A 26,585-nucleotide genomic window follows, 5' to 3' on the forward strand; every position below is an offset into this window, starting at 1 on the left:
CGATGCCCACAGAGAGGCGAGAGCTAAATTTCTGGTCTGGGTGTCGGCTAACAGGCCTCGTCAGGGTCCCGCTTTTGACAAAATGTGTGAAACCAGAAGGCTTTTTAAGTCTAAGTTAAAGTGGTGTCAAGACAGGCAAGAACAAATAAAATGCGACATACTTGCCTCTAAACAGGCAGCCAAAGACTTTAAAGCCTTCTGGAAGAACACAAAGAAGCATGACGTTCGAATGTGTGTTCCGGTGACTGTAGGGGGGGCGAGCGATGCAAAGAGCATTGCCAATCACTTCAAAAGCATGTTCGCTGTATCTCCGCTTCTGAATACTGCAGGCACAGCGACGCACGAGATGTGCGATACTGAGACTGTAATGGGCGAGAGTACTGTAGAGTTTACGGCTAAGGAGGTTCATAATGTAATCAGAAATATGCAGAGGGGAAAATCGCCGGGATATGACGGTCTCAGTATCGAACATCTTAAATATGCTGGAATACACCTACCGCGGTCGCTGGCAATGTTTTTCACTCTGTGTCTGAGGCACGGATACCTACCCGAGCAGCTGACTAGGACAGTGGTCATACCACTAGTCAAAAACAAAACGGGAGACCTGTCAGACTTTGCAAACTACAGGCCTATTTCACTGGCGACTGTTATTGCAAAAGTGCTGGACAGTTTGATTAATGCGCAACTTTGTCGGTACATAAAGTTAAATGACGCTCAGTTTGGCTTTAGGCCCGGTTTGTCAACTGACAGTGCAATTTTGTGCGTTAAGCAGGCTGTCCAGTACTATACGGATAGAAACACACCTATCTACGGGTGTTTTCTTGACCTGTCGAAAGCGTTTGACCTGGTTGTGTACGACATACTGTGGGACAAACTAGCAAGCACGGGCCTACCAGCGGAATGTGTGGCGTTGCTAAGGTATTGGTACAGCTCCCAGGTCAATCGTGTGAGATGGGCGGGGGAAGAATCGGACGAGTATAGACTCCAATGTGGTGTTAGGCAAGGGGGGCTTTCGTCACCTATTTTGTTTAACCTCTATATAAATGAGTTGATCGATGGCCTCAGCAGGACGCGTGTCGGTTGTCACATGGGCGATAAGTGTTTTAATAACATTAGCTACGCGGACGATATGGTGCTGTTGGGGCCATCGGTCAACTCCATAAGGCAGTTGCTGGCACTATGTGAGGGTTACGCTGCGCAGCGTGGTCTCAGGTATAACGCTACCAAAAGCGAGCTGGTAGTGTTCAAGGCCCGTAAATACAACCGGGAAGCTGTCCCTGAGATCACGCTGGGTGGGGTACCTCTAAAAGTAGTTGATAGGGTTAAATATCTTGGTCATATGCTCACCAGTGACCTGAGCGATGACCCGGATCTGGAGAGGGAGAGGAGAGCGATGGCTGTGCGGGGCAATATGATCGCCCGCAGATTCGCACGCTGTAGTAACGAAGTCAAACTGACGCTTTTCAAGGCCTACTGTCAGACGTTCTACACGTGTAGTCTGTGGGTGAAATTTACACAGAGAGCCTACAACGCAATTCGCGTGCAATACAACAACATCCTCAGAATGTTGTTGCGGCTGCCGAGACATTGCAGTGCATCCAGAATGTTTGCTGAGGCGCGTACAGATGACTTTTTCGCCGTCAGGAGAAAAAGAGTTGGATCACTGCTAAGTCGTATGCGGGGCAGCAGCAACGGCCTTCTGAGGGCGTTGGCTGAGCGTCTCGACTCTCCTCTCACTAGCTACTGGGTGGAAGTGGCGATTGGCAGGGCCAAGTAGAGCAGGTTGTCTGCCTTGCTTGCCCCTGCCAAATAATATTTTTTTTTTCCTATGTCGTGTAGGTAATATATGTAGTTTTATATTTGTAATGTTAAATTTTAATTATTGTTGTTTTTGTATTGTGCCACTAACATAGTTATTAAGATACTCTGTAACTAACAAACTATGGATCAGCTCGGTCTGAAATAAATGATTTTATTATTTATTATTATATCAAATTTTACATCTTCGCGATTCCCAATGTCCTCTTGAACGATCTCTTTAAGATTTTACTTAGACTTAGACATCTAATGGATATTCCAAAACGTCACAATAATTGTAGCGTGAAATGACAATTGGTTTCTCGAATCAAACTGCAAAAGATAATTACTTTAGAGCTAAACTATAACCTATCTATTAGATCTCGTATTGTTCTGTTCTCGTATCTAGTAATTATCACGTTGTTCGAATTGGGCGGTATGGTATTTAATCTTTAAGATAGGAGTGTACAGTACCGAGTACGGATATGATGGTCGTTCTCGTCTACGTGAAGCGTGATAAAACCGGTGTCCGTCACTTTGTATAAAAAAACCTTTTGTTTAAAAATTACAGGGCGCGTAGCCAACGTGCCAATCGTTAACGCTCCGTAGCGTATCGTAGTCATCTCTCTCTATTACTCTTCCTCACTAGTGCGACAGTGACAGTTGCGTTTCGTTCGCTACGGAGCGTTAACGATTGCACGTTGGCTACGCAACCAGTTATTTTATCACGTGGATAAAGCGATCCATAATATGCCTGCTGATTTATGAATTGTCGACAATACTCTTTTAACACCCCTTGAGTGTACCGCTAGTTTACCAGCGACAGTAAACTGAAATTTTCATGTACTAAAGAAAAAGTGATATAGCCTTTCGGTTTCCTTGGTAGGGACCAAGACTTGCCTTCTTTATTCGATATCTACTTCAGTTTATAATTTATATACCTACCTATACATAAATCAAAATATTTAATAAAAATAATGTGATTTGTTGTACAAAATGAGGTAAACTTTTTCAACATTGCCAACATGAACCAAGCTGAAACGGCTGCGAACGATACTATTAAGCTAACTACAAGTACTTAAGCCAAACATTGCCTGGGTAAAAACTGGTACCTACCCATTCCCATTTCCATTCCCATTCCATTCCCATTTCATTTGGTTCCCATTTGTCCCCGTAATGTGTATATATGATTGGGTCACGCAACTCACGCAGGCGCAGGGCGTGGACGACGGCGGTATATTCCTAATAATTAATGGGGAAGAGGTGTCCATTATTAGGAATTACATAGACCTACATTTTAAGTTTGCTGCTTGGTAACAAATCACTATTTTTTCAAGTCAGGCAATGTTGAAGAAATTTTCGGTACTACATATTCCGCCTGCGATATACCAGGACCAGGACCACAGAATAACTAATAGCCAGGACACTGTATCTGATGTAGTCAGTTAGATAAGGGATTAATATTTAATACCTAAATTCCGGCATGGGAATTCACGATACGCATGCCCTGACCCGCTTGTGCGGCCCATTTCTACACGGGTAACAAACACATGAGTCACTCCGTCCGCCGCTGCAATTTTGGCCACAGTTTAGTCCGACGGGCATCTCCGTTGTCACTCAGCGATTAACGTGTTGGCCCCCGTCCAAAGCCTGTACTTGCTTGTATATACCGACCCTTTGTTTATGGACTTTGTGACATGTATTTTCACATACTACGTGGGTTTTTCTCTGGCGATGCGGATGCCAGTAGTTTGAAGTACTTGCGCCTGCATTAAATTAATAGGTAAATATTGTACGTGTTACTGTAGTCAAAAGACTAAATTAAAACCGGCCAAGTGCTAGTCGGCCTCGCGCACGAAGGGTTCCGTACCATTACGCTCAAAAACGGCAAAAAAATCACGTTTGTTGTATGGGAGCCCCACTTAAATATTTATATTATTCTGTTTTTAGAATTTATTTGTTGTTATAGCGGTTATAGCATCATCTGTGAAAATTTCAGCTGTCTAATAGCTATCACGGTTCATGAGATACAGCCTGGTGACAGACGGACATAGAGACAGACAGACAGACAGACATATAGACAGACAGACAGAGAGCGAAGTCTTAGTAATAGGATCACGTTTTTACCCTTTGGTTACGGAACCCTAAAAATAATACGTAAGTATGGGAACTTTTTAGTGTAAGTACTTAGGTATTATTTTGTCCAATATCAATTACATACACGATGTAACAAAAATAGTGGGGATCTGTTTAAGAGCACATTCGGTATCGTGTTCTGATTAGGAAAAAGTAGATATTTTTTTTGACTCGACAAAATTTTGGCCGACTTGGACGACCTGGCCCATAGAAAAAAATAACTGTTTTCGGGTCAAAATTTTTTCTTCTATTTTTTCTTAATCAAAACACAATACTGAATACGCCCTTAAACAGATCCCCACAATTTTTGTTACAACCTGTATTTAGGTCGACTTTTTTGTATAAACTTGTTGATGTGCTATAAATTGACATATTATATGTACATACATATACCTATATGAATTATATGATACACTAGGATACAATATTTCACTAAACATTGAAAGATGAGATGGCAAACTAGAATCAAAATGATAAGCTGATAAGTTCTATATGTCACGCAACATAGATAGATACTTACTTTTGCAAAAGATTAGAAGCTAGGTAAATTGGCGCCGACTAAAAACGCAAGATCTTATAAATTATAAAGTAAAATTGGGTGTCAGTTATTATTGGTTTACATTATTGCATCATTGCACATTGAATTGCAAGTCGTTTATTATTAAATTTACAGACTGTGCATTATAATGATGTCATGTTAGCTTGTTGGTTTGACTAAAATATTAATAATAATCCTTGATAGTTAATGAGATCAAAATATTTGTACCTTAATTGCAGGGTAGTGATGTTGGATAACTTGTATATAATTAAGATGGAATTTCTACATACATGATATACTATGCTTGCATTGCCTATGTACAGAATCAACAGGTAGGTATATAAAATAATATAAAATTTGCTTTCCAGTGAGGTAAGTACTCAGCTGAACAAAGGAAGGATCTAGATAATTAGGTGCGGACAAAAATAGTCTGTGCGTAGTCGGGCCCTGGCCAGATGACGTCACGGCCAGGGCCGGCGGCGGGGCAAGACGGGCCCCGCGCCAGTGCCGCGCGCGCCGCCCGCCTGGTCGCACGTACCGCTGCAGCCACCCAGCGCCAGTCTCGCCCACCACTCCACCCCCCCTGCCGGCTGCCTACGCGCTTCCGAAAAAACATACGGTGAGTACTTATTTGAGAACCTATCTATCTCCCCGCCTCGCATGCTTCCGTAATCTACACGTCACTTATGCGCTAGGAAAATTGCAGCGACCGACCGATGCACCGAGGTGACAAGCCGTTGCAGATTTCTCCTCCCGGCTCTGATGGGTGCAGCGATCCCACCTAACGTCACACATATCTACATCTATTACTAGTATGTAATTGCACTTTTTATTAATTGGACCGTAGTTTTCTTGTATCGAAGAGCGAGTCAACCTTGGCGCATCGTGCATTGCAGCGGGGACCTTGCAAGTCACGCGTCACACTAACCTCGCCTCACGCTGTGCTCGTGTACCTTTACCGCGTTTTCGCTCGATAACGTTTCCCAGACGATTCGTATTCTGAGTACGCTTTTCATTGCTTCGCCTACTCGCAGGGCGCGTCGTTAAACAAGACTGTTCATAGAATTGGCCCGCAATGGATTCAAAGTTATTTCGTAAAGTCGCGTAGTAAAAGAGACTTGGTAAGGGATTGTGTTGATAGACGCGTTTGACGGAGCGGACGCAAACAGCTGACCGATGACGACGTATTTCTTTTTGATAGATAAAGAGTAAATTACGCGGTCGATCAAGGACGTACGATCATCATTGAATGGCATTTCCCGTTTAGTGCTAAACTAACTTACTTACTAATGATTCCCCTAAACGACAGTCATTACTAAAGGTATTGTGTTAATCGAATCGGTCGTTTGAATATGTAAGTTAATTCTTTACCAAATCAGGTACCTAATACGGGTAAGTAGTGGGTAAGTACCTATAAGGTATTGAGGCGTGCGTGCAGACGCATTCCTACCTAGGTACATGTATGCACAAGGGGCCTCGGCGCGGCGTTTCCCGAGCTATCGCGCTGGAAAAACACGCCATACTTTATCGCAGCCATGCTCACAATCTGCAGTGCAATTCAGCGAGTAGAACTTCAACGCAACCGCAACGTTTCACTATCACTAACTAGAATGTTTACACGTTTTGTTTATATACGTATATCCCGCTGTAGTTGTAATAAAGTTTTTTTGCAGTGCATTTATGCATGGTTAGCAACACATACGTGAACAGATAGGCGTGTTGCAGTATCATCCGCTCGCCTTCGCCGGCGCCGGCGCCTTTATTGCATTTGCTTCATTTAGGGCACGGAACCAAAACGATAAAATTGAAAGGAGATCGTCGGCTCTTCGTCTCACCGTCTTACCAAATGCAACGCACCCGCTCCAGTTTACATTACTTTTTGCCTTGAATGGACCTATATTATCATTTATATGAGTTTAAGTTGTAAAACTAGGTAGATTTCAAGTAAGAATTCAGTAGGTACTAAGAATATTATGTCATTTATGTCTAATGAAATATGACTAACTACTGTATTAACGAGAGTAACGTATTTTACTTTTGTCATTTTCTAGCGTATAATTTAAATTTTGTTATTAGTTTGTTCTAACACTTGTAACTTGTAACGCATGTAGTTTTCAAATGACGCGTAATAAATGTTTTTATTTTCTACTTATTTTGAACGTTATATACATCAGGTAAAAATGTATAGGTAGAATGGAATGGATCTATTTACTCATTCGTTTACTGTATTCGTAATTGACGCTGAGGCCCGGGTTGTATATTTTTCACCTCGAGTTGGCATTGGACGTGGTCCACAAAACCGGTAGGTCGCGGTTACCCTTCGCCGAACATTGAGAGACGCGCTTACCGCCTGTTGCGACTCGCTATCAATACACTTCGATACTGCACTTAGAATTTATATAAATAATTAACTTATATGCCAAAAGAATAGAATACTACAAAATTTACTGGCTTTCAAAGATAAGTCAGATTGAACATGACCGGAGCACGCGCAAGGACAGTTTGCATAAGTCTTTAGCATTAGATCTGCAATAGTTATTTGTTTTAGAAGGGGACAAAGTTGATGTTACTCCTCGTGCTTAAACCACGAGCGTAGTGAGTGGTTCGAAAAGTGGAACCACGAGTGTTGCGAGTGTTTCAAAGCAGGGGGGTTAAATAAACTTTGCTACCGAGTGAAACACAAAATGTCTCACCACAACAATGCGAGGAAAATACTAACTATACATTACAAATCAAATCCAAGTGAATGCTAAGTATTATTTATCATCCAAAATCATTACTTAAAAGTCAATTCCACCAGCCAACAAAAGCATCGCTTTCCCGCTCAAAACCCGTTATTATTCAGTTCCATCAGATTCTCCAGAATCGTATCAAGCGGGTCGTAGGTACTATGTCATATGTACAATTATGGGTAGTTTAGTTAGGTAGCTCGCAATATGACGCTACCAGTCACAAGCGTGACGCACTGTCATCAGGCTGTTCGCGGTAAACGCCGCAAGCCTGTAGGTTGGCAATCCTCGCCCACTTGAAGCGCCCGATCGTGGTCACCGCGTGCGACATTGACACACATACTGTGGCCAAAGCCGCCAAAGATTGACGTTACAACTTAGCACTGCCACTGGGCTAGCGACATTATGAAAACGCTTGTTCTTGTAGGTAGTGCTCCGCATCTGTATAAATGTTCTTTCCTCGTCATATTTTTCCGCAATACAATTCAGTGTGGCTATGGCGTTTACGTCATTTATCGAATTTGTAGTATTTAAAATGACGTGAACATGTATGTATGTATGAACATGCTATAATTGTGTCAATATTTTTTTTTTCAGAGTGAAATGGTGAGGAAATACGAAAGAATGAGCGGCCGCCAGTCTTGGAACGAAGCCGACATGGCGAGGGCTGTAGCAGCTGTAGTTTCAGGGAAGATGGGGTACAAACTGGCCGCCAGGACGTTCCACATACCGCGCTCGACCCTACAGCGGCGCGCCAGCAAGATACGGTATCAGCAGCCCGACGATCCCAAGCCCATCATGGGCCACTACAGGCGCGTTTTCACGGAAAGCCAAGAGAAAGATTTAGTCGGCTACATCAAGAGTATGGAGCAGTACTTCATGGGCGTATCTCGCCGAGACATCAGGGAGCTGGCGTACCAATATGCTGAAGACAACCACTTGAATCATCCCTTCGATACCAACTCGAGAATGGCCGGCGAGGACTGGGTCAGGAATTTCCTTAAAAGGAATCCCGAGCTGATGCACAAATCGGAAAAAGACTTTGAGTTGGAGCCGGTGAACTTCGACCAATTCTATCACTTCATGGTTCAGTTCTCATGATTAGTGGTTCACGGTAGCATTATTCCTGTACAATAGAAAGACCTTGTCTGAAAAACTGTAAACTATAAGAAACCTCAAGGTAAAACGGCAAGTAACGTCACTTGCCGCTCAAAACAATTTATAGTGCCATGGCCTCTTTTCACAAGAAATGCAAGCACTGCAAACCATGGCCAAAGATTTGACTATTGAATAAGACCAAGAGGGGAGTTTATAAAAATCTATTTTTAAATTAAATGTAGGGAACAAATTAACAAAGCTCAAAAATAGAGGAAAGTTTTACAAGATACCTATACCTATATTTAACAAAGCTGTGTTGTTAGACATTTGTTTTTAATGCTATGATTGTACTTATCGTTTTTATGGAATCAAACCATCCGTTAATTCTTAATTTATAGTTTAAAATTCTGTTATTTAATAGTAAATTTTATCTTGCTAAATTAAGGGCTGTGATAATAAGAGAAATGTATATTTGTGGAACATATCAAGATATAGAGGTGTTGTATAGGTTTAGAAGGGATAATGGAACGGGAAAGGACTTTTGAAAATCTCATATGCCAAGCATGAGGTAATTATATAGATAAGGATCCAGCGAACCATTAAGGAAAGCTAGTTAAGTTATCAAATATCGTAAATGTTGGAATGAGAAAGTAGATTATTTAAACGAACTTTTTATTATATCGGATTATATTAACAGCTCTTAGTCGAAGATTATTTTGTCCGGGCAATGCGGAATGGAAGAGAAATCAAGCGCGTGAAATAAAAAAAATCTGTATAATATTTTAACCCAAGTGAAATATTGTTCCTCATAAATATCTTGATTGTATCATAGCTCGTTCGTTGAATCCAAATACACGCGCAGCCGCAGACTCCGGCGCAGGTATCGACTAATGTGATAATCGGTGATTGGTAATATTAGTGGAAAAAAGATAATTACAGATCAGACTAACTTCTTGAACAGTGTTCTTTAAATTAAAAACGAAATATTTATTCTATAATTATAAGACATTAAGTACCTTATATTTTTGTCGTTACCTGATTTGTTTTGATCTCTTAAGTTAGTTTAGGCTCTAGATTATTTATTTAGCCTCAAAAATTTTACATTTGTTTAAGAGGTTTATTATGGGACCGCAGTCACCTACCTACATATGTATGCCAATGCCAAACCTGTTGATGATTTGAGATTTATTTTAATTTAATTCTTAAGTACTTATTTAATATTAGAGTAACTACGTTCAATAAATATTTTAAACTTTACTAATATAATTTAATTATTTCAAGCATTCCAAAAGGCCATAACCGATGAATAAATGCTATAAAGCGAGGTTTAGACTAGCAAGAACTTGCATGCAATTTTCATTCCACTGCGGTATCTGATCAAACTTTTGAATGCAGATTACCTTAGTAGTCGGCAATGTAACGTAAATTGCTTGCAAGTTCTTGCTAGTCTACGCCTCGCTTAAGCATTAATAAGGATCCAGGAGCGGTAAAATACCTAATCACCTAAAGGTATGCAAAAAGATGAATGGAATTTGAAAAACCTCATACATAAACAAATAAATATTACAAGCCATGTCACTCGCCCAACAGAAAAAACTCTAAACGACACCGTTGATGTGTACCTATGTTAAGTCAGGCCCTCTGTAACTGTAAAAAAATATTAATTTCGTCTACAATACGTACACGAGAAAAATACAAGTTTGTACTCGTAAAACAATAAAAATACACCAGTCCAATGAGAATGAGTTGAGATATATACTATCCAGTACAAACGTGCTGAATTAGTATTGAGAAAAAATATCTGTGAGACTGAAACATATAAAAACTCAAAAATGCGCGTTTTCCCAGAGATAAGACCTAGCTAGATCGATTTTTCGCCCCCGAAAATCCATAGCAAATTTCATCGAAATAGTTTTCGAGCCGAAAGAGCCGTTTCCTAGATCCCCGAAATATATAAATATATGTACTTATATACAAGTATTGCTCGTTTAAAGGTATAAATAAGATAAGTAGACAAATCAAGTCAGCTTTTGTTTCTTTATGTTAATAAATTATAGAGCAGTCAGATTCTAAACTTAATTCTTATCTGTCACAAAAACAGAACCTTAAACGTCATTCACGTAAATTTCTTCTACTTATAATAGGGGAAGTACGGACAAAATCACAGGATGTTTTGCTTTTGAATCATATCTCCTTATTTAAAGTAATTATTATAAACGGTTTTAGTTATTAATACTCATTATTGGTTCATTGACTAATAATAATAATAGCCTTTTAATTGAACAGAAACCACATTAAAATATATATTCTGAAAAATATACAGGCATGCAAAAACCATTTTGTCCATATAGTATGGGTAAAATGACACACCAGGTAAGGACATAATGGCATAATTCTAAGGACATAGTTCACATAATAAAAAAAAATAAGTAACTCGAGTAACTTCAAATTTAGCATCTTGGGCTCCCCTATTAGTAACAATACTTTAATCATTTCGCGTATTATTAAAGTAATGGCAACGGAAGGCTATATGAAGCGCCGGTGGCCTAGCGGTAGGAGCGTGCGACTTTCAATCCGAAGGTCGCGGGTTCAAACCCCGGCTCGTACCAAAGAGTTTTTCGGAACTTATGTACGAAATATCATTAGATATTTACCAGTCGCTTTTCGGTGAAGGAAAACATCGTAAGGAAACCGGACTAATCCCAATAAGGTCTTGTTTTCCCTCCGGGTTAGAAGGTCAGATGACAGTCGCTTTCGTAAAAACTAGTGCCTACGTCAATTCTCGGGATTAGTCGTCAAGCGGACCCCAGACTCCCAAGAAGAAGAAGGAGGGCTATATGAGGACAGTGTGAAAAAAGAAAAAAAAATTCAATTTATTTATTCAAAAGACAACAATGGCGCATTATGGTTAGTATTGCAACAACTAAAAATATAAATAACAATTAATTTTTACACCCGTAAGTTATAGGTACTTAGATAATACATATCTCATATTTACATGTGAGCTTAATTTACAAATCGTCGGGTGACAAGCAAAAGTCACTAAGTACCACCACAAGTTCATAGCCATAGCCACAACACAAGCCATAGCACAAGTTCGTATTAATCCGAATAAGGTTGATTTTTGTAAAATTATTTTTCAGTAAGTAATTAGTGAATTTTCTTGTGACCTGACGACATAGGAGTCAGAGATAGCGAAAAAGTGAAAGGGAAAACAGCTGGGTTAACGATTTTTGACACCGACTTGCGCAAATTTCGTTATTCTTGCATTATTCCCTTTTAAATAAAATAAAAATCGAACGCGCTGGAGTAAGTCAAGGTCGCGCTTTTTTTTGCAACTTTGTGACGTTACGGATCGCTAAAATCGTCCGATTATTGAAATGGGAACTATTTAACAAGTAATTAAACCACCATAAATCTTAATCTGACGCGCTCGAGTATTTCAAGGTGGTGATTTTTTTTCACTATTCTGACGGCCTGTTCTGGACTCCCGGCTCAAGGACACATACTTGGTGGAGGTACTCAACAGAATGCAAGGTATCCCCCCTATCTTAATCTGACGCGCTCGAGTAACTCCAAAAATCCCCTCTTGGGCTGGGGAGCCATTAGGAACGGGTATTCAGCTTTACCCGTATTATACAAGATACAAGATACAAGACATTTATTGGTAAAAGTTAATGTTTTACAGGTCAGTAAAATAGGTAGGTACATAGCGCATTATGAAGCGCTTAAAAAGCCAAATATAAGGGTTTTAGTAAGCAGCGTTGGTAAGCAAAGCCTAACGAAATACCCCTTCCAAAACCCTCGAAGGGGATACCGGACCCTGTGTCCCTGTTTTTGACCACCACATACATCCAAAGGTTAAACGGTAGAGGTACACCGTACACCTACAGTAACTAGTCAGAAAGAAAAAATAAAAATACATTTGTTTAACGTCACAACATAGTAAGTAGGGTAGTATTGGACACGCCAAAGTCTTGTGACCGCAAGTTGTTCTATTATGGTCTATTTATTTATGTACGTAGTACTGCGCTAACAATATTTCCAAATCATTATTCTCTTCGCAGACGAATGCTTAGGTATACCACATGCAGGGGCGGAAGAACCTCGTGTAATTAAGTGAAGAGAAGATTTAAAACAGGTAAGATAAAATAACGCCTAAAACTAAAACCGCTCTATATTTAGACAAGTATTTTGCATTAATGAAGACCAAATCCATGGAAATGTAAGCTGCATGGAATTGCATGCAAGTGCAGTAGCTTGCAGGAAGCGGCGGGTCGCGACGGGCGCCCTCGGACGTCCGAGTTCCTGCTCCGTGCTGATTGTGCCACTTAAACATGCTGTAGTATACCTGCATGTATAGGTACTATGTAAAGACCTGACCAATGGACTTGGTTCTTTTATAATTGTGTAAATCAACAATATGCCGCAGTAAAACATGGTTCATCTTATTTTTGAGCCATATTGTATAAATCTTTAATCTTCACCTAATGTGGGATAAGGCAAAGAAAAAGAAGAAGGAGTGTATAAATCTTTAATTTCAATTGTCTATAGTAAGTATCTTGCCAAATATTCATTACGTGGACATAATTCAAAAACATAAGCAATAAACGAAATTATTTTACTTAGTCACTGTCATGAGCAAATCAGAGTTACAAATTGTAGTTATCAATAATTCTTGTCTTGAGTAGGTAGAAGTAGAAAACAGGTAAAAGACTGGCCCAGGAAAGAAAGGATTGGCAAATGACTCCACTAACAAGAGCAAAGCTCTTAAATCATGATGATGATGATGAGTAGGTAGATTTGAGCTTGAGTCACCTATTCCATGAAGTTGTAGTCATTCAGTAAGTGGGTTCCTTCGTCGTAAAACATCGACGTAAGCATTTTCACCCCTATTAGAATACCAGTTATGATATTGAAAGTGATAGCTACTATAAAACTTTGATCGAAGTTTCATATTCTCCTAAGAAAGCAGGTGTTGCTCGAAGCCTAAGACGAACCAATTTGAAATCAATAGTGAACAAAATATGCAACTCGTTCCAATTGAAAATGGTTTAAATTACATTGTAGTCGAACCACACTGTTCTACCTCAGGGATGGCCAGGGGGCGCCACAAACCCTCGGAAATTGTCATATACTTGGAAATTTCGACCCATGCCACCGAGCCCGGGTGGCCGAGCGGTTTAGGCATCTGTCGTGTAAACGGAGGACGCTGGTTGGATTCCAGGCTGGAGTGGAGGCCTTGGTCATATTTTCCTTTGTATATGATATTTATTTCGTTTATAGATGGTTTATAGTTTAAATAGTAGTGTCTACTTGTAAATAAACATATATTAAAATATTTTCTTAAGAAAGTTATTTAATTTGTTCTTAGAGTACATTGTAGTAATTAGTACCTACCCACTACGAGTAGGACCGTGGGCTTTACGAGAATACTTCCCACCATTACTTTTATATTTGAATACCAACGTAAATACAAGCACCACACAAAACTGACAGAAGCTTAACAACCAAAGCGTATCAAACATATAAATATGTGGGCAACGCGATATCTCAAAGTTGGCCCCTCACGCTCCGGGCGCTTAAACCCCCTCTGGGACCAACTCCCAACCCCCTCCGTTAGGGTTAGTTTTTCAACGGTGGGTATTCAGCAAAACTGCCAAACTTGTAGTTCGGTGAATGGGGATATGGTGAAGAGTTCGCGCCTGTACTTACATTTTAAGCCAAGTTTTGGTAGATTGATGCACTTCAATACTTCGAAAGTAGATAACACACGTGTTAAAGTTTGAGGAGGGAGACGCCGTGCAGTGGAAAAGCATAATATATGAGTTTAGCTTCATTATTAACTAAAGTAGATGTACATAGAGCTTTAGTATGTATGGCTCAGTTGAAAGTGCATTGAATTATTAGAGAAGACTATTGAGTAAGTAGATATGTCACATAAAAAAGGATATATTATTATGAAACCTTTTCTTTGGTTAATAGGAGTCATCAGGATTATTAGCTTTCATTAGATTCTGAGCGCTTTTACACTTTTATCAATAAATCATCGACACGTTTCCAACGAGCCGAAAACATACAGAGAATAACTAAGTAAAAGCGTGAGAAAATTCGATTCAACGGAGTATCGGTCTATCGGTTTGTAAGCGCCTGTTAGATTCGAATAGCATTAAATTGAGGGACTCGCGCACGGTGCGTAATAGTCATACTTGTTATGAACAAAATGCTGCACTTCATGATAAAAGCAAGCCGCTTTGCACAGTGATAGTAGGGACCAAACTGAGCGATTTGACCCGCAGCAGCGGCAGTTTTACCCCTTAGGAACAGAGATGGCGCCACTTCTTTGAAAAATTATTTAAAAAATTCTACAAACTAAACCAATGAACCGATTTAAATATTTAATATCTCAAATGAAAGCTCATTATATACATTACATTTAAAAAAATACATAAAAAATATATACTGAATACTTTTGACAAAAAACGGCATCTTAAGTTTTTTTTTTACTCGATTGATAGTTTGTACTTGATTTCTCAAAAAAAGGTATGGAACATGAATAGTTTAATGCATGTATATATTACTGAATAAATAACAAGTATTATAAAAAAAACCGACACCGATACCTCTCATACTTCACGAAATATGAAAGTTTGAATGTGAGTGCAAATTTCTTCATTATATATTTCAAAAAATTCTTCAAGCTAAACTATTTGATCGATTTCAATGTTTAATATCTCAAATAAAAGAACATTATATACGTTACTTATAAAAAAATACTCAAAAACATATACTGAATACTTTTGGCAGAAAACGGCATCTTAAGTTTTTTTTTCTTACTCGATTGAGTTTTTACTTGATTTATTACTGTATGTATATATTACTGAATAAATAACAAGTTCCTGAACAACTGGCCGGAGGAAACAACAAATCGGGAGTCGTGGAAATCAAGGGGAGAGGCCTTTGCCCAGCAGTGGGACACTTAGTAGGCTTACAAAAAAAAAAATTATAAAAAAAACCTGACACCGATACCTTTCATTTTTCACGAAATATTTAAGTTCAATTATGAACGCTCTTTCAAATAAATTTATTTAAAAGAAATCTTCAACCGCAGTAAGTGAAATATAATAATGTAATTTTTAATTCAGGGTTATTTTGCATGCTGACCACTGATGGCACAAAATTATAGGTTTAATGGTAATCAGCTAGGCACAAAAATAATTCAACAGTAATCTACAGGCACAAAAATAATTCCACAGTAATCTACAGCAACCAGTTCATGTATAATCGGTGATTTTGTAGTGTTGAAATGGTACGAGTACTTCAAAACGACTTTTCTTTTTCAGTTCTACATCTACCGGTGAACCCGAAGAGGACATTTAAGTTTTTTGTTTACAAATGTAGTCACTTTAAATAAAAATAATTTCTATTTTGTTATATTTTTCCCAGGAAAAAACTATTCACTTTTTATTTATTTATTAAAATAAATTGGGTGATTTCTTTTCATATGACACAAATTTATATTAAAATCAGTGCACTTGCTGCGGTTGAAGATTTCTTTTAAATAAATTTATTTGTAAGAGCGTGCATAATTGAACTTAAATATACATTTATTAAACTATTCATCGCATCGCATCGGATCGCATCCGAAACACTACACTGCGCTCCAGAACAGGCATAGCTGACGTAGGGGAGAAGACCGCTAGGCTGAAGTGGGACTGGGCAGGTCACGTCTGCCGCATGCATCCGGATAGGTGGGCTAGTATAGCCACCAAGTGGATGCCGCAAAAGAAGCGCGGACGTGGCAGGCCCAGGCGGAGATGGCGGGACGACTTAGACACCTTCACTAATAACTGGCCGGAAACAGCTCAACAACGGGAGTCATGGAAATCAAAGGGCTTTGCCCAGCAGTGGGACACTACAGGCTATATTTTTTTTTTTTTAAGAAATCAAGTAAAAACTATCAATCGAGTAAGAAAAAAAACTTAAGATGCCGTTTTTTGGGAAAAGTATTCAGTATATGTTTCATGAATAATTTTTTATAAGTAATGTATATAATGAGCTTTTATTTGGGATATTAAACATTGAAATCGGTCAAATAGTTTAGCTTGTAGAATTTTTTGAAATATATTTTGAAGAAATTTACACTCACATTCAAACTTTCATATTTCGTGAAGTATGAGAGGTATCGGTGTAGAGTTTTTTGTATAATACTTGTTATTTATTCAGTAATATACACATGCATTAAACTATTAATGTTCCATACATTTTTTTTGAGAAATCAAGTAAAAACTATCAATCGAGTAAAAAAAAAACTTAAGATGACGTTTTTTGTCAAAGTATTCAGTATATATTTTTTGAGTATTTTTTTAAAAGTAACGTATGTAATAAGCTTTTATTTGAGATATTAAACATTTAAATCGGTTCATTGGTTTAGCTTGTAGAATTTTTTGAAATATTTTTTAAAGAAGTGGCGCCATCTCTGTTCCTAAGGGGTGAAACTTGCGCTGCTGCGGGTCAAATCACTCAGTTTGGCCCCTTCTAGCACTGTGCAAAGCGGCTTGCTTTTATCATGAAGTGCAGCATCCGGGCAAAAAATGGCCATAACAAGTATGACTATAATTGCGTATTTGGTGGGAGACAAAAGACCTTGCGAAACACAAAAAAATATAGTTCCTACACATTAATACTCATGCAGAATAAGCAAACCATCTGATAGGTAGGCAGTAGGTAAACATAATTGTACCGCAAAGGTATTGAAACAGGGAAGGAAACATTGGTCATATGTGCATTTGTGCAGAATTTATAGCGTTGACAACAAACGTTACGATATAATACGAATAAGTGTAAGTAATATCCCAAGCACAAGAATTCACCGGAGGTCCCTTTATCTCCCGATAGAGATTATGAGTCCCGTAAAGCACATCTGCTCGGGTTTCAAATTAGATCTCATCTCGCCGACGGCGACGGAGGAAGCAAAAGGACAGAAGATTACGGAAATGATATTCTGCATTACCGACTACTTGAAAACCTAGCTAAACGATAGACTACCTTTCATCCTTCCTTTAATAGTACATTATGATACAAGTGTGCTAAGTTGGTCATATGATATTTATTTCGTTTATAGATGGTTTATAGTTTAAATAGTAGTGTCTACTTGTAAATAAACATATATTAAAATATTTTCTTAAGAAAGTTATTTAATTTGTTCTTAGAGTACATTGTAGTAATTAGTACCTACCCACTACGAGTAGGACCGTGGGCTTTACGAGAATACTTCCCACCATTACTTTTATATTTGAATACCAACGTAAATACAAGCACCACACAAAACTGACAGAAGCTTAACAACCAAAGCGTATCAAACATATAAATATGTGGGCAACGCGATATCTCAAAGTTGGCCCCTCACGCTCCGGGCGCTTAAACCCCCTCTGGGACCAACTCCCAACCCCCTCCGTTAGGGTTAGTTTTTCAACGGTGGGTATTCAGCAAAACTGCCAAACTTGTAGTTCGGTGAATGGGGATATGGTGAAGAGTTCGCGCCTGTACTTACATTTTAAGCCAAGTTTTGGTAGATTGATGCACTTCAATACTTCGAAAGTAGATAACACACGTGTTAAAGTTTGAGGAGGGAGACGCCGTGCAGTGGAAAAGCATAATATATGAGTTTAGCTTCATTATTAACTAAAGTAGATGTACATAGAGCTTTAGTATGTATGGCTCAGTTGAAAGTGCATTGAATTATTAGAGAAGACTATTGAGTAAGTAGATATGTCACATAAAAAAGGATATATTATTATGAAACCTTTTCTTTGGTTAATAGGAGTCATCAGGATTATTAGCTTTCATTAGATTCTGAGCGCTTTTACACTTTTATCAATAAATCATCGACACGTTTCCAACGAGCCGAAAACATACAGAGAATAACTAAGTAAAAGCGTGAGAAAATTCGATTCAACGGAGTATCGGTCTATCGGTTTGTAAGCGCCTGTTAGATTCGAATAGCATTAAATTGAGGGACTCGCGCACGGTGCGTAATAGTCATACTTGTTATGAACAAAATGCTGCACTTCATGATAAAAGCAAGCCGCTTTGCACAGTGATAGTAGGGACCAAACTGAGCGATTTGACCCGCAGCAGCGGCAGTTTTACCCCTTAGGAACAGAGATGGCGCCACTTCTTTGAAAAATTATTTAAAAAATTCTACAAACTAAACCAATGAACCGATTTAAATATTTAATATCTCAAATGAAAGCTCATTATATACATTACATTTAAAAAAATACATAAAAAATATATACTGAATACTTTTGACAAAAAACGGCATCTTAAGTTTTTTTTTTACTCGATTGATAGTTTGTACTTGATTTCTCAAAAAAATGTATGGAACATGAATAGTTTAATGCATGTATATATTACTGAATAAATAACAAGTATTATAAAAAAAACCGACACCGATACCTCTCATACTTCACGAAATATGAAAGTTTGAATGTGAGTGCAAATTTCTTCATTATATATTTCAAAAAATTCTTCAAGCTAAACTATTTGATCGATTTCAATGTTTAATATCTCAAATAAAAGAACATTATATACGTTACTTATAAAAAAATACTCAAAAACATATACTGAATACTTTTGGCAGAAAACGGCATCTTAAGTTTTTTTTTCTTACTCGATTGAGTTTTTACTTGATTTATTACTGTATGTATATATTACTGAATAAATAACAAGTTCCTGAACAACTGGCCGGAGGAAACAACAAATCGGGAGTCGTGGAAATCAAGGGGAGAGGCCTTTGCCCAGCAGTGGGACACTTAGTAGGCTTACAAAAAAAAAAATTATAAAAAAAACCTGACACCGATACCTTTCATTTTTCACGAAATATTTAAGTTCAATTATGAACGCTCTTTCAAATAAATTTATTTAAAAGAAATCTTCAACCGCAGTAAGTGAAATATAATAATGTAATTTTTAATTCAGGGTTATTTTGCATGCTGACCACTGATGGCACAAAATTATAGGTTTAATGGTAATCAGCTAGGCACAAAAATAATCCAACAGTAATCTACAGGCACAAAAATAATTCCACAGTAATCTACAGCAACCAGTTCATGTATAATCGGTGATTTTGTAGTGTTGAAATGGTACGAGTACTTCAAAACGACTTTTCTTTTTCAGTTCTACATCTACCGGTGAACCCGAAGAGGACATTTAAGTTTTTTGTTTACAAATGTAGTCACTTTAAATAAAAATAATTTCTATTTTGTTATATTTTTCCCAGGAAAAAACTATTCACTTTTTATTTATTTATTAAAATAAATTGGGTGATTTCTTTTCATATGACACAAATTTATATTAAAATCAGTGCACTTGCTGCGGTTGAAGATTTCTTTTAAATAAATTTATTTGTAAGAGCGTGCATAATTGAACTTAAATATACATTTATTAAACTATTCATCGCATCGCATCGGATCGCATCCGAAACACTACACTGCGCTCCAGAACAGGCATAGCTGACGTAGGGGAGAAGACCGCTAGGCTGAAGTGGGACTGGGCAGGTCACGTCTGCCGCATGCATCCGGATAGGTGGGCTAGTATAGCCACCAAGTGGATGCCGCAAAAGAAGCGCGGACGTGGCAGGCCCAGGCGGAGATGGCGGGACGACTTAGACACCTTCACTAATAACTGGCCGGAAACAGCTCAACAACGGGAGTCATGGAAATCAAAGGGCTTTGCCCAGCAGTGGGACACTACAGGCTATATTTTTTTTTTTTTAAGAAATCAAGTAAAAACTATCAATCGAGTAAGAAAAAAAACTTAAGATGCCGTTTTTTGGGAAAAGTATTCAGTATATGTTTCATGAATAATTTTTTATAAGTAATGTATATAATGAGCTTTTATTTGGGATATTAAACATTGAAATCGGTCAAATAGTTTAGCTTGTAGAATTTTTTGAAATATATTTTGAAGAAATTTACACTCACATTCAAACTTTCATATTTCGTGAAGTATGAGAGGTATCGGTGTAGAGTTTTTTGTATAATACTTGTTATTTATTCAGTAATATACACATGCATTAAACTATTAATGTTCCATACATTTTTTTTGAGAAATCAAGTAAAAACTATCAATCGAGTAAAAAAAAAACTTAAGATGACGTTTTTTGTCAAAGTATTCAGTATATATTTTTTGAGTATTTTTTTAAAAGTAACGTATGTAATAAGCTTTTATTTGAGATATTAAACATTTAAATCGGTTCATTGGTTTAGCTTGTAGAATTTTTTGAAATATTTTTTAAAGAAGTGGCGCCATCTCTGTTCCTAAGGGGTGAAACTTGCGCTGCTGCGGGTCAAATCACTCAGTTTGGCCCCTTCTAGCACTGTGCAAAGCGGCTTGCTTTTATCATGAAGTGCAGCATCCGGGCAAAAAATGGCCATAACAAGTATGACTATAATTGCGTATTTGGTGGGAGACAAAAGACCTTGCGAAACACAAAAAAATATAGTTCCTACACATTAATACTCATGCAGAATAAGCAAACCATCTGATAGGTAGGCAGTAGGTAAACATAATTGTACCGCAAAGGTATTGAAACAGGGAAGGAAACATTGGTCATATGTGCATTTGTGCAGAATTTATAGCGTTGACAACAAACGTTACGATATAATACGAATAAGTGTAAGTAATATCCCAAGCACAAGAATTCACCGGAGGTCCCTTTATCTCCCGATAGAGATTATGAGTCCCGTAAAGCACATCTGCTCGGGTTTCAAATTAGATCTCATCTCGCCGACGGCGACGGAGGAAGCAAAAGGACAGAAGATTACGGAAATGATATTCTGCATTACCGACTACTTGAAAACCTAGCTAAACGATAGACTACCTTTCATCCTTCCTTTAATAGTACATTATGATACAAGTGTGCTAAGTTGGTCATTACACACGAGGCGATATTGTGCGCGCGAGCTGTAAGCGAGCGCGCAATAAGAAAGCCGATGTGTGTAATGACCAATGCACACGCGTTTCATACGACGTTTTTCAACACACTTGCGAGAAAAAAAAACTTTCATATTAATCAAAATTTTAATAGTTAAAACAGTTACGAGTAGTATTGTGTGTTTCATCTGTCATACTCGTGCCGGCCGCCCCTCGCTCGCCCCGGCCGCGGGCGGCGCGGCGGGCGGGCCGGCCGGGCCGCGCGCCGCGCAGGCGGTCGGGCGCGCCGGTGCCCGCCAGTCCGACCAATTAAAGAAGGCTCCCTTTCCATGCATATTATTAGCAATCAGTTAGCTTCTTGACACAGTCGGATAATATAATGAAAAATCACGAGTGGAATAATACACTGAAAGAGCAAGCGTGTTTAATATCTAGGATTATGAGCCAAAAATCGGTGGAATAAAAACGTCGTTTTGAGCAAGTGTGTTGAAAAGTATATTTTCATGCAAGTAAGGGCAGCGTTCTTCATTTTCTAAAATTTTAGTCCTTTAACATTTTCGTTTGGCACCGCCTTCAACAACTAAGTAATTACCCGGATGGTTATTAATTTGCTTATTATTAGATATTACTTACATAATTACTTTTTGGCAGAAATTTGCTTTACGAAGGGATAGGGACTGGACAAGGATAGAGGTCGGGTATATAAAAATTATTTTGTGCTTTTCCTTTTAAAAATAATGGACTTAACTATAAAAATACTACGCCATAAATTTTCTATGCATGAAACAAATGAGCGTTCCATACTATTACCTATGGGCCAGTACTTCATCATTTTCTATGAATGTGTACTTAATACCACATGCCAAAACAAGAGATACTGATCACGTTATCACCTAAAACATTTGTAACTAAAAGGGCAAGTTTATGGGAGACAAAAAGTTATGGTAGGTATCTGAAAGGGTGCCAAGATTTGCACAAGTGTGGAAAGCCGTTGGATAAGTGTGCACTCCAAAAGTATTAGAGGTCTCCGCTCCCTAGGAACCATTTTTCGATTCAGGGTCCCATTTGCAAAATGTACCTACGTAAATTTCTATCCCACATGGTTAGGTGGTTAGGTTTTGGCTCCATTATTGCATTGTTGCAGGGGGCATTTCATTGCTATCCAATTTACATATTTATGCGGAGTTGTTGCTCAATCGAACATTGGAGACTGAGTCAAATTTAAATGTAAGGTTTGATGGCAACATGGGGCCAGCATTCATCGGCAACTACACCAGCTATTTAGTTAGGACGGTACTACATACTTTCTCGAAGGTGATCTCGCATTTAATAGTTACTTATCTTATTTCTGTAAAGTCGCGTGTAAAAATATGTGTGCACACATCTTACTCAAAAATATGTCCCATAGCTCTTATGTCAGCGAATTACTATGGCACGTATTTTTGGTAAGTTGTATGAACCCATATTTTTACACTTGACTGTACACCTTTAACGTAGTCTGTTATCATTTAGCCAATTTATAACACTAAATGGTATACTGAGTAATCTGTAATGTGTTACATGTGTTGTGGGGCAAGTAGTTTAAATATGTCTGGTATAGTTTGAATCTTCTCAAATGATTTTTAGCCATTGTTTCTTTTATCCCTACTCCTGTCCGTCCTCAGCTGAGCCATACATACTGTGTGTCCTTGCGAGCGCGTCGGCATTGTGTGTGTGTCGCTCAGACACAATGGCCACGCGCTCATATAAAAGGAACAATGGCTTTTGTTTAACAGATTAGGGTCTTTGGTGTAAAAATAATTTGAGAAGATTCAAACTATATGACTAAGACGGGCATCGGTTAGCGGTAGTCACTTGAACTCACAGCGGTTTTGGCAACTATGTAGCTTCGCCAGAATGTAACTATTCAAACAATGCTTAGGGTAACAAGTACTCGTAAAGTTACAGTTTGTTAGACGAATATCTTGTTTCGACGAGTGGACGTCTGAGGGCCTGCTTCAATGTTGCAAAGTCTTCGATATTATAACGACCAAATACCTGTTTTAGATAGATTTGTGGGATTTGTTAAATACCTAAACATGTACAGTACAACAAGATTCGATGATTAAATCAGTAAAATAAAGAAACCCCACGGGGTACATGAAAAAAAATATTGGCAAAGTTTTGAAAACCATCGTCTTCTCTGCTTCATCAGTGGGGTAAGACAAGTATCGGTTAGTCTCTTGGTCATAAGACGTCTAATCGGTTTTGTACACTATGTAGCTTCGTCAGAACGTATCTAACTAAAATAATTAAAGCAATATTTTAATATCATCATAATTATAATTATATATGATTTATCATAATTTTAACGGGTCTAGGGGAATTCATTTAGTTTGCCTTTATTTCCGTCCAACGTTTCGACGCAGGTTCTACACTGGTCGTTGCCGCGGATAACTGAAGTTCCAGCAAAATGTCAAAACAGATATGTGTAACTACCCGAAGAAAAGTTTATGAAGTAACCATAACAAGTTCATGGAGTAGACATCACAAATTCAAAACACAAATTATCGCACGTCAATTTAAATGTTAATTTATTGGAACACTACACAAAAATTTTACCTTTCCTCCTTGGTCAGTCCGGGACATAAGCTTACTCAGTGCGAACTTTTCAAAAAAGAAGTGTCAACGAAGATAGCAGACCAAGTATAGGTATCTTAAAATCAATCATCTGTCCACCTCTTGCTCTCTCAGGGTACCGCTTAATATCACTTAAAACTTAGCAGCTAAATCATTCATCTTATTACTCGTAGGAATTCTAAGTAACTGCCCAAGGGCCGGCTTCAATGTTGCAAAGTTTTAGTGGGTTATCAATTTTCATTAATATGGCACACTTTGTCGTGTTTTCCCGGTTATTCATGGTGTATATCTTGAAAAACAAAAGGAACTTATTGTACATTCATTGAAGTTACAGCAGCTTTGCCGCTGGCAATCAGTAGCTGATTAAAATAACGCTTTTCCAGTAAACAAAAGACAGGCGTAAATTAATGTTCAGCTTCTATTTGTAGCGCTCAATTATTTAAATTGTAAGTGAATAATAATGTCAGGAATTCGTTGCCGAGACGCTGCGAATATTATTATTTAATAAGACACAAAACGTCGCAAATAATTTAAATATATTTTGAAATAGGAGATCGTCTCCGTATCAAACGTAAATACGCCTAAACAATAACGGAACAAAGTACAAATACCTCCAATTTCACCTCCGCATCGTTGTCCTTTGTCACCTAAAAGTTACGGCGCCTTCAAAACATTCGAAACATTTGCGGCGTAATGCTAAAGCACTTGGTTCGCGTCTTGAAGAATACCTGCGAGGCAACTAAATAAAACGAGTTACTCGTACTTACCTACATTACAACAGTATAAGTCTGTGCGCGACCTCTTTCAATAACGTACTTCTGTAGAATTTCTTTGAAACTCACCTTTTGATCTCTACGATCGTAGCGACTCTACTCTGCACCATCAAAGAAGCTTCTGGGAATTTTTTTCTCTAACTACAAAAGCTTTTCTATTATATGAAAGCGTACAACTATTTTGTAATAAATAGCAACTGGAAAACTTACAAACACGGTATACAACCAATAACTTGTAATATAAGGAGCAACTTTATTAATTTTTAAATTGCAACAACTTTTTCTGCGCTCTTACTAAACCTAAACTTGGAAGTAGAAGATCAGGTAGCGGAGCCATTTGTGGTGGTAATTATCATATGGGAGAAGAAAACAAACACGCTGGCTTGACAATCTCGTAAGAATGGAAAATGAGGAACGATAAGATGAAAAAAGAGGCTTGGTTCTCCAGTTTCATTTTGGGGTCGCTAAGCCAACGGAACACACACATTTTCAAACCTATAGAGTACTTTTTTTTCAAGTTGATTAAATACAATACCTATCAGGCCAATTGGAACGTACACTGACATCTAAATGATGTCATTCAGTTATCGTGCATTTCGCTCATACTTGACCGCACATGTATTGGCGCGAGCGAGAGCGAGATGTACGTTCGAATTGGCCTGTATGACTTGTTAGTGAATAAACTGCTACGAGCTACGGCGTGGCGCTACGAAATTAGCTCAAACTTTTCGGTCGGGGCTTAACCTTTCGTATGCTTCTGTCAAAAAACTGCTATTTAAATAGCAATCTAGACAACTTCATGTTTAAGTTAAATATATGGAGCAGATCTGCTCCTAAGCATACCAAAGGTTAAAATCTGCTACGTGTATTTCAACCGTCAAGGAAAATAATCAAGTCTAAATAATGTAATCATTCAAATCATTCTCCAAATAAATATCTAACTCAACATCATCACGGAATCCAATAAACTTCTCTAACGCTTTAGTAAACTCGCAATCATAAAGAGCGCGGCAAAACCCATTTCTGCTCGTTCTTATTTGTTTTTAAAGGGAGCTGAAGCCAATTTACGAGGCGAGGACGGCGAGCAAAATAACGTTTGACAGCTTCCGCGGGCGCCTTTGAAGGAGCCATTAGAAAGAGCGCTAAGCGTGAAAAATATTGTGCTGATGTTGAGCGCACTTTCATCTGCACTTTTCTATATAACTAGTGAAGTATAATAATGCATTAGACGGTCACCGAGTTAATAGTGTTTTAGAAGCTTTGCGATTGACCCATCTTTCGAGAGCGTGTTTTGAGATGGGAGAAATTAAATATTTTTAGAACTATTGACTATGGAGAACCGTAGATAGATAATACTACTTTGGTCCACACGACTTGATGGATTACAAAGTATATAATAGGTGTGTAGGTGGACACGGCTCCGCCGTAGAAGTGAAATATTATGCCTATTTCTTATATTAACTTAGACAGTTTGTGAGAATATTATAGTTGAATGGCGATTCAGGTAGCAGTGGTACTGAGCATAAAACAAATCAACCTTAGTGCGGTTGAATTGTGTTATTTTCAGTGAGTACAATATCTATACTATTATACAATATGTTCATATTAAATATTTTTGAATACATGACATTATTTTACACAGTGTTGTCGGTTGTCGTCGTCTATTCTACCGAACTTACAGTTCCGATAGTGTCCAGCAACAGATCTCTCTAACATCTCCCACTTACACAATATGCAACACATTAGTTAAAGTAACTAAATTAACATCTGTGGGTATCAGGAATTCAGGATGGAATACCTAGTTTCCAATATTGAAAGACATTTCGCTCTAAAAATCTCGCAAGGAATGTTTGCATCAAAGAAAATGCTTTCTGGACTCCATTACTTTTACGCTCTGTCTGCTTCTCAAATAGTTCGCATATGAGCGCTCGAGCAGTATTAGTACGGCTACCACCA

General features: G+C 38.2%; 1 protein-coding gene across 2 annotated transcripts; it reads left to right on the forward strand.

Annotated features, from left to right (window-relative positions):
- The first annotated feature begins 4,854 nt into the window (after positions 1-4,854).
- Positions 4,855-9,555, forward strand: LOC134740770 (uncharacterized). 2 transcript variants are annotated; one of them, XM_063673372.1, is made up of 2 exons: positions 4,855-5,090; positions 7,798-9,555. In XM_063673372.1, the coding sequence occupies exon 2, from the start codon at positions 7,804-7,806 to the stop codon at positions 8,299-8,301; it is 498 nt and encodes a 165-aa protein (XP_063529442.1). In that variant the 5' UTR covers positions 4,855-5,090; positions 7,798-7,803; the 3' UTR covers positions 8,302-9,555. The 2 variants fall into 2 exon arrangements, with proteins under 2 accessions (XP_063529442.1, XP_063529440.1); XM_063673370.1 differs by lacking the exon at positions 4,855-5,090 and adding an exon at positions 7,580-7,623.
- Positions 9,556-26,585: the final 17,030 nt, after the last annotated feature.

This window comes from Cydia strobilella, chromosome 4 (assembly GCF_947568885.1).
Source record: "Cydia strobilella chromosome 4, ilCydStro3.1, whole genome shotgun sequence".
NCBI classification, from domain to species: Eukaryota; Metazoa; Arthropoda; class Insecta; order Lepidoptera; family Tortricidae; genus Cydia; species Cydia strobilella.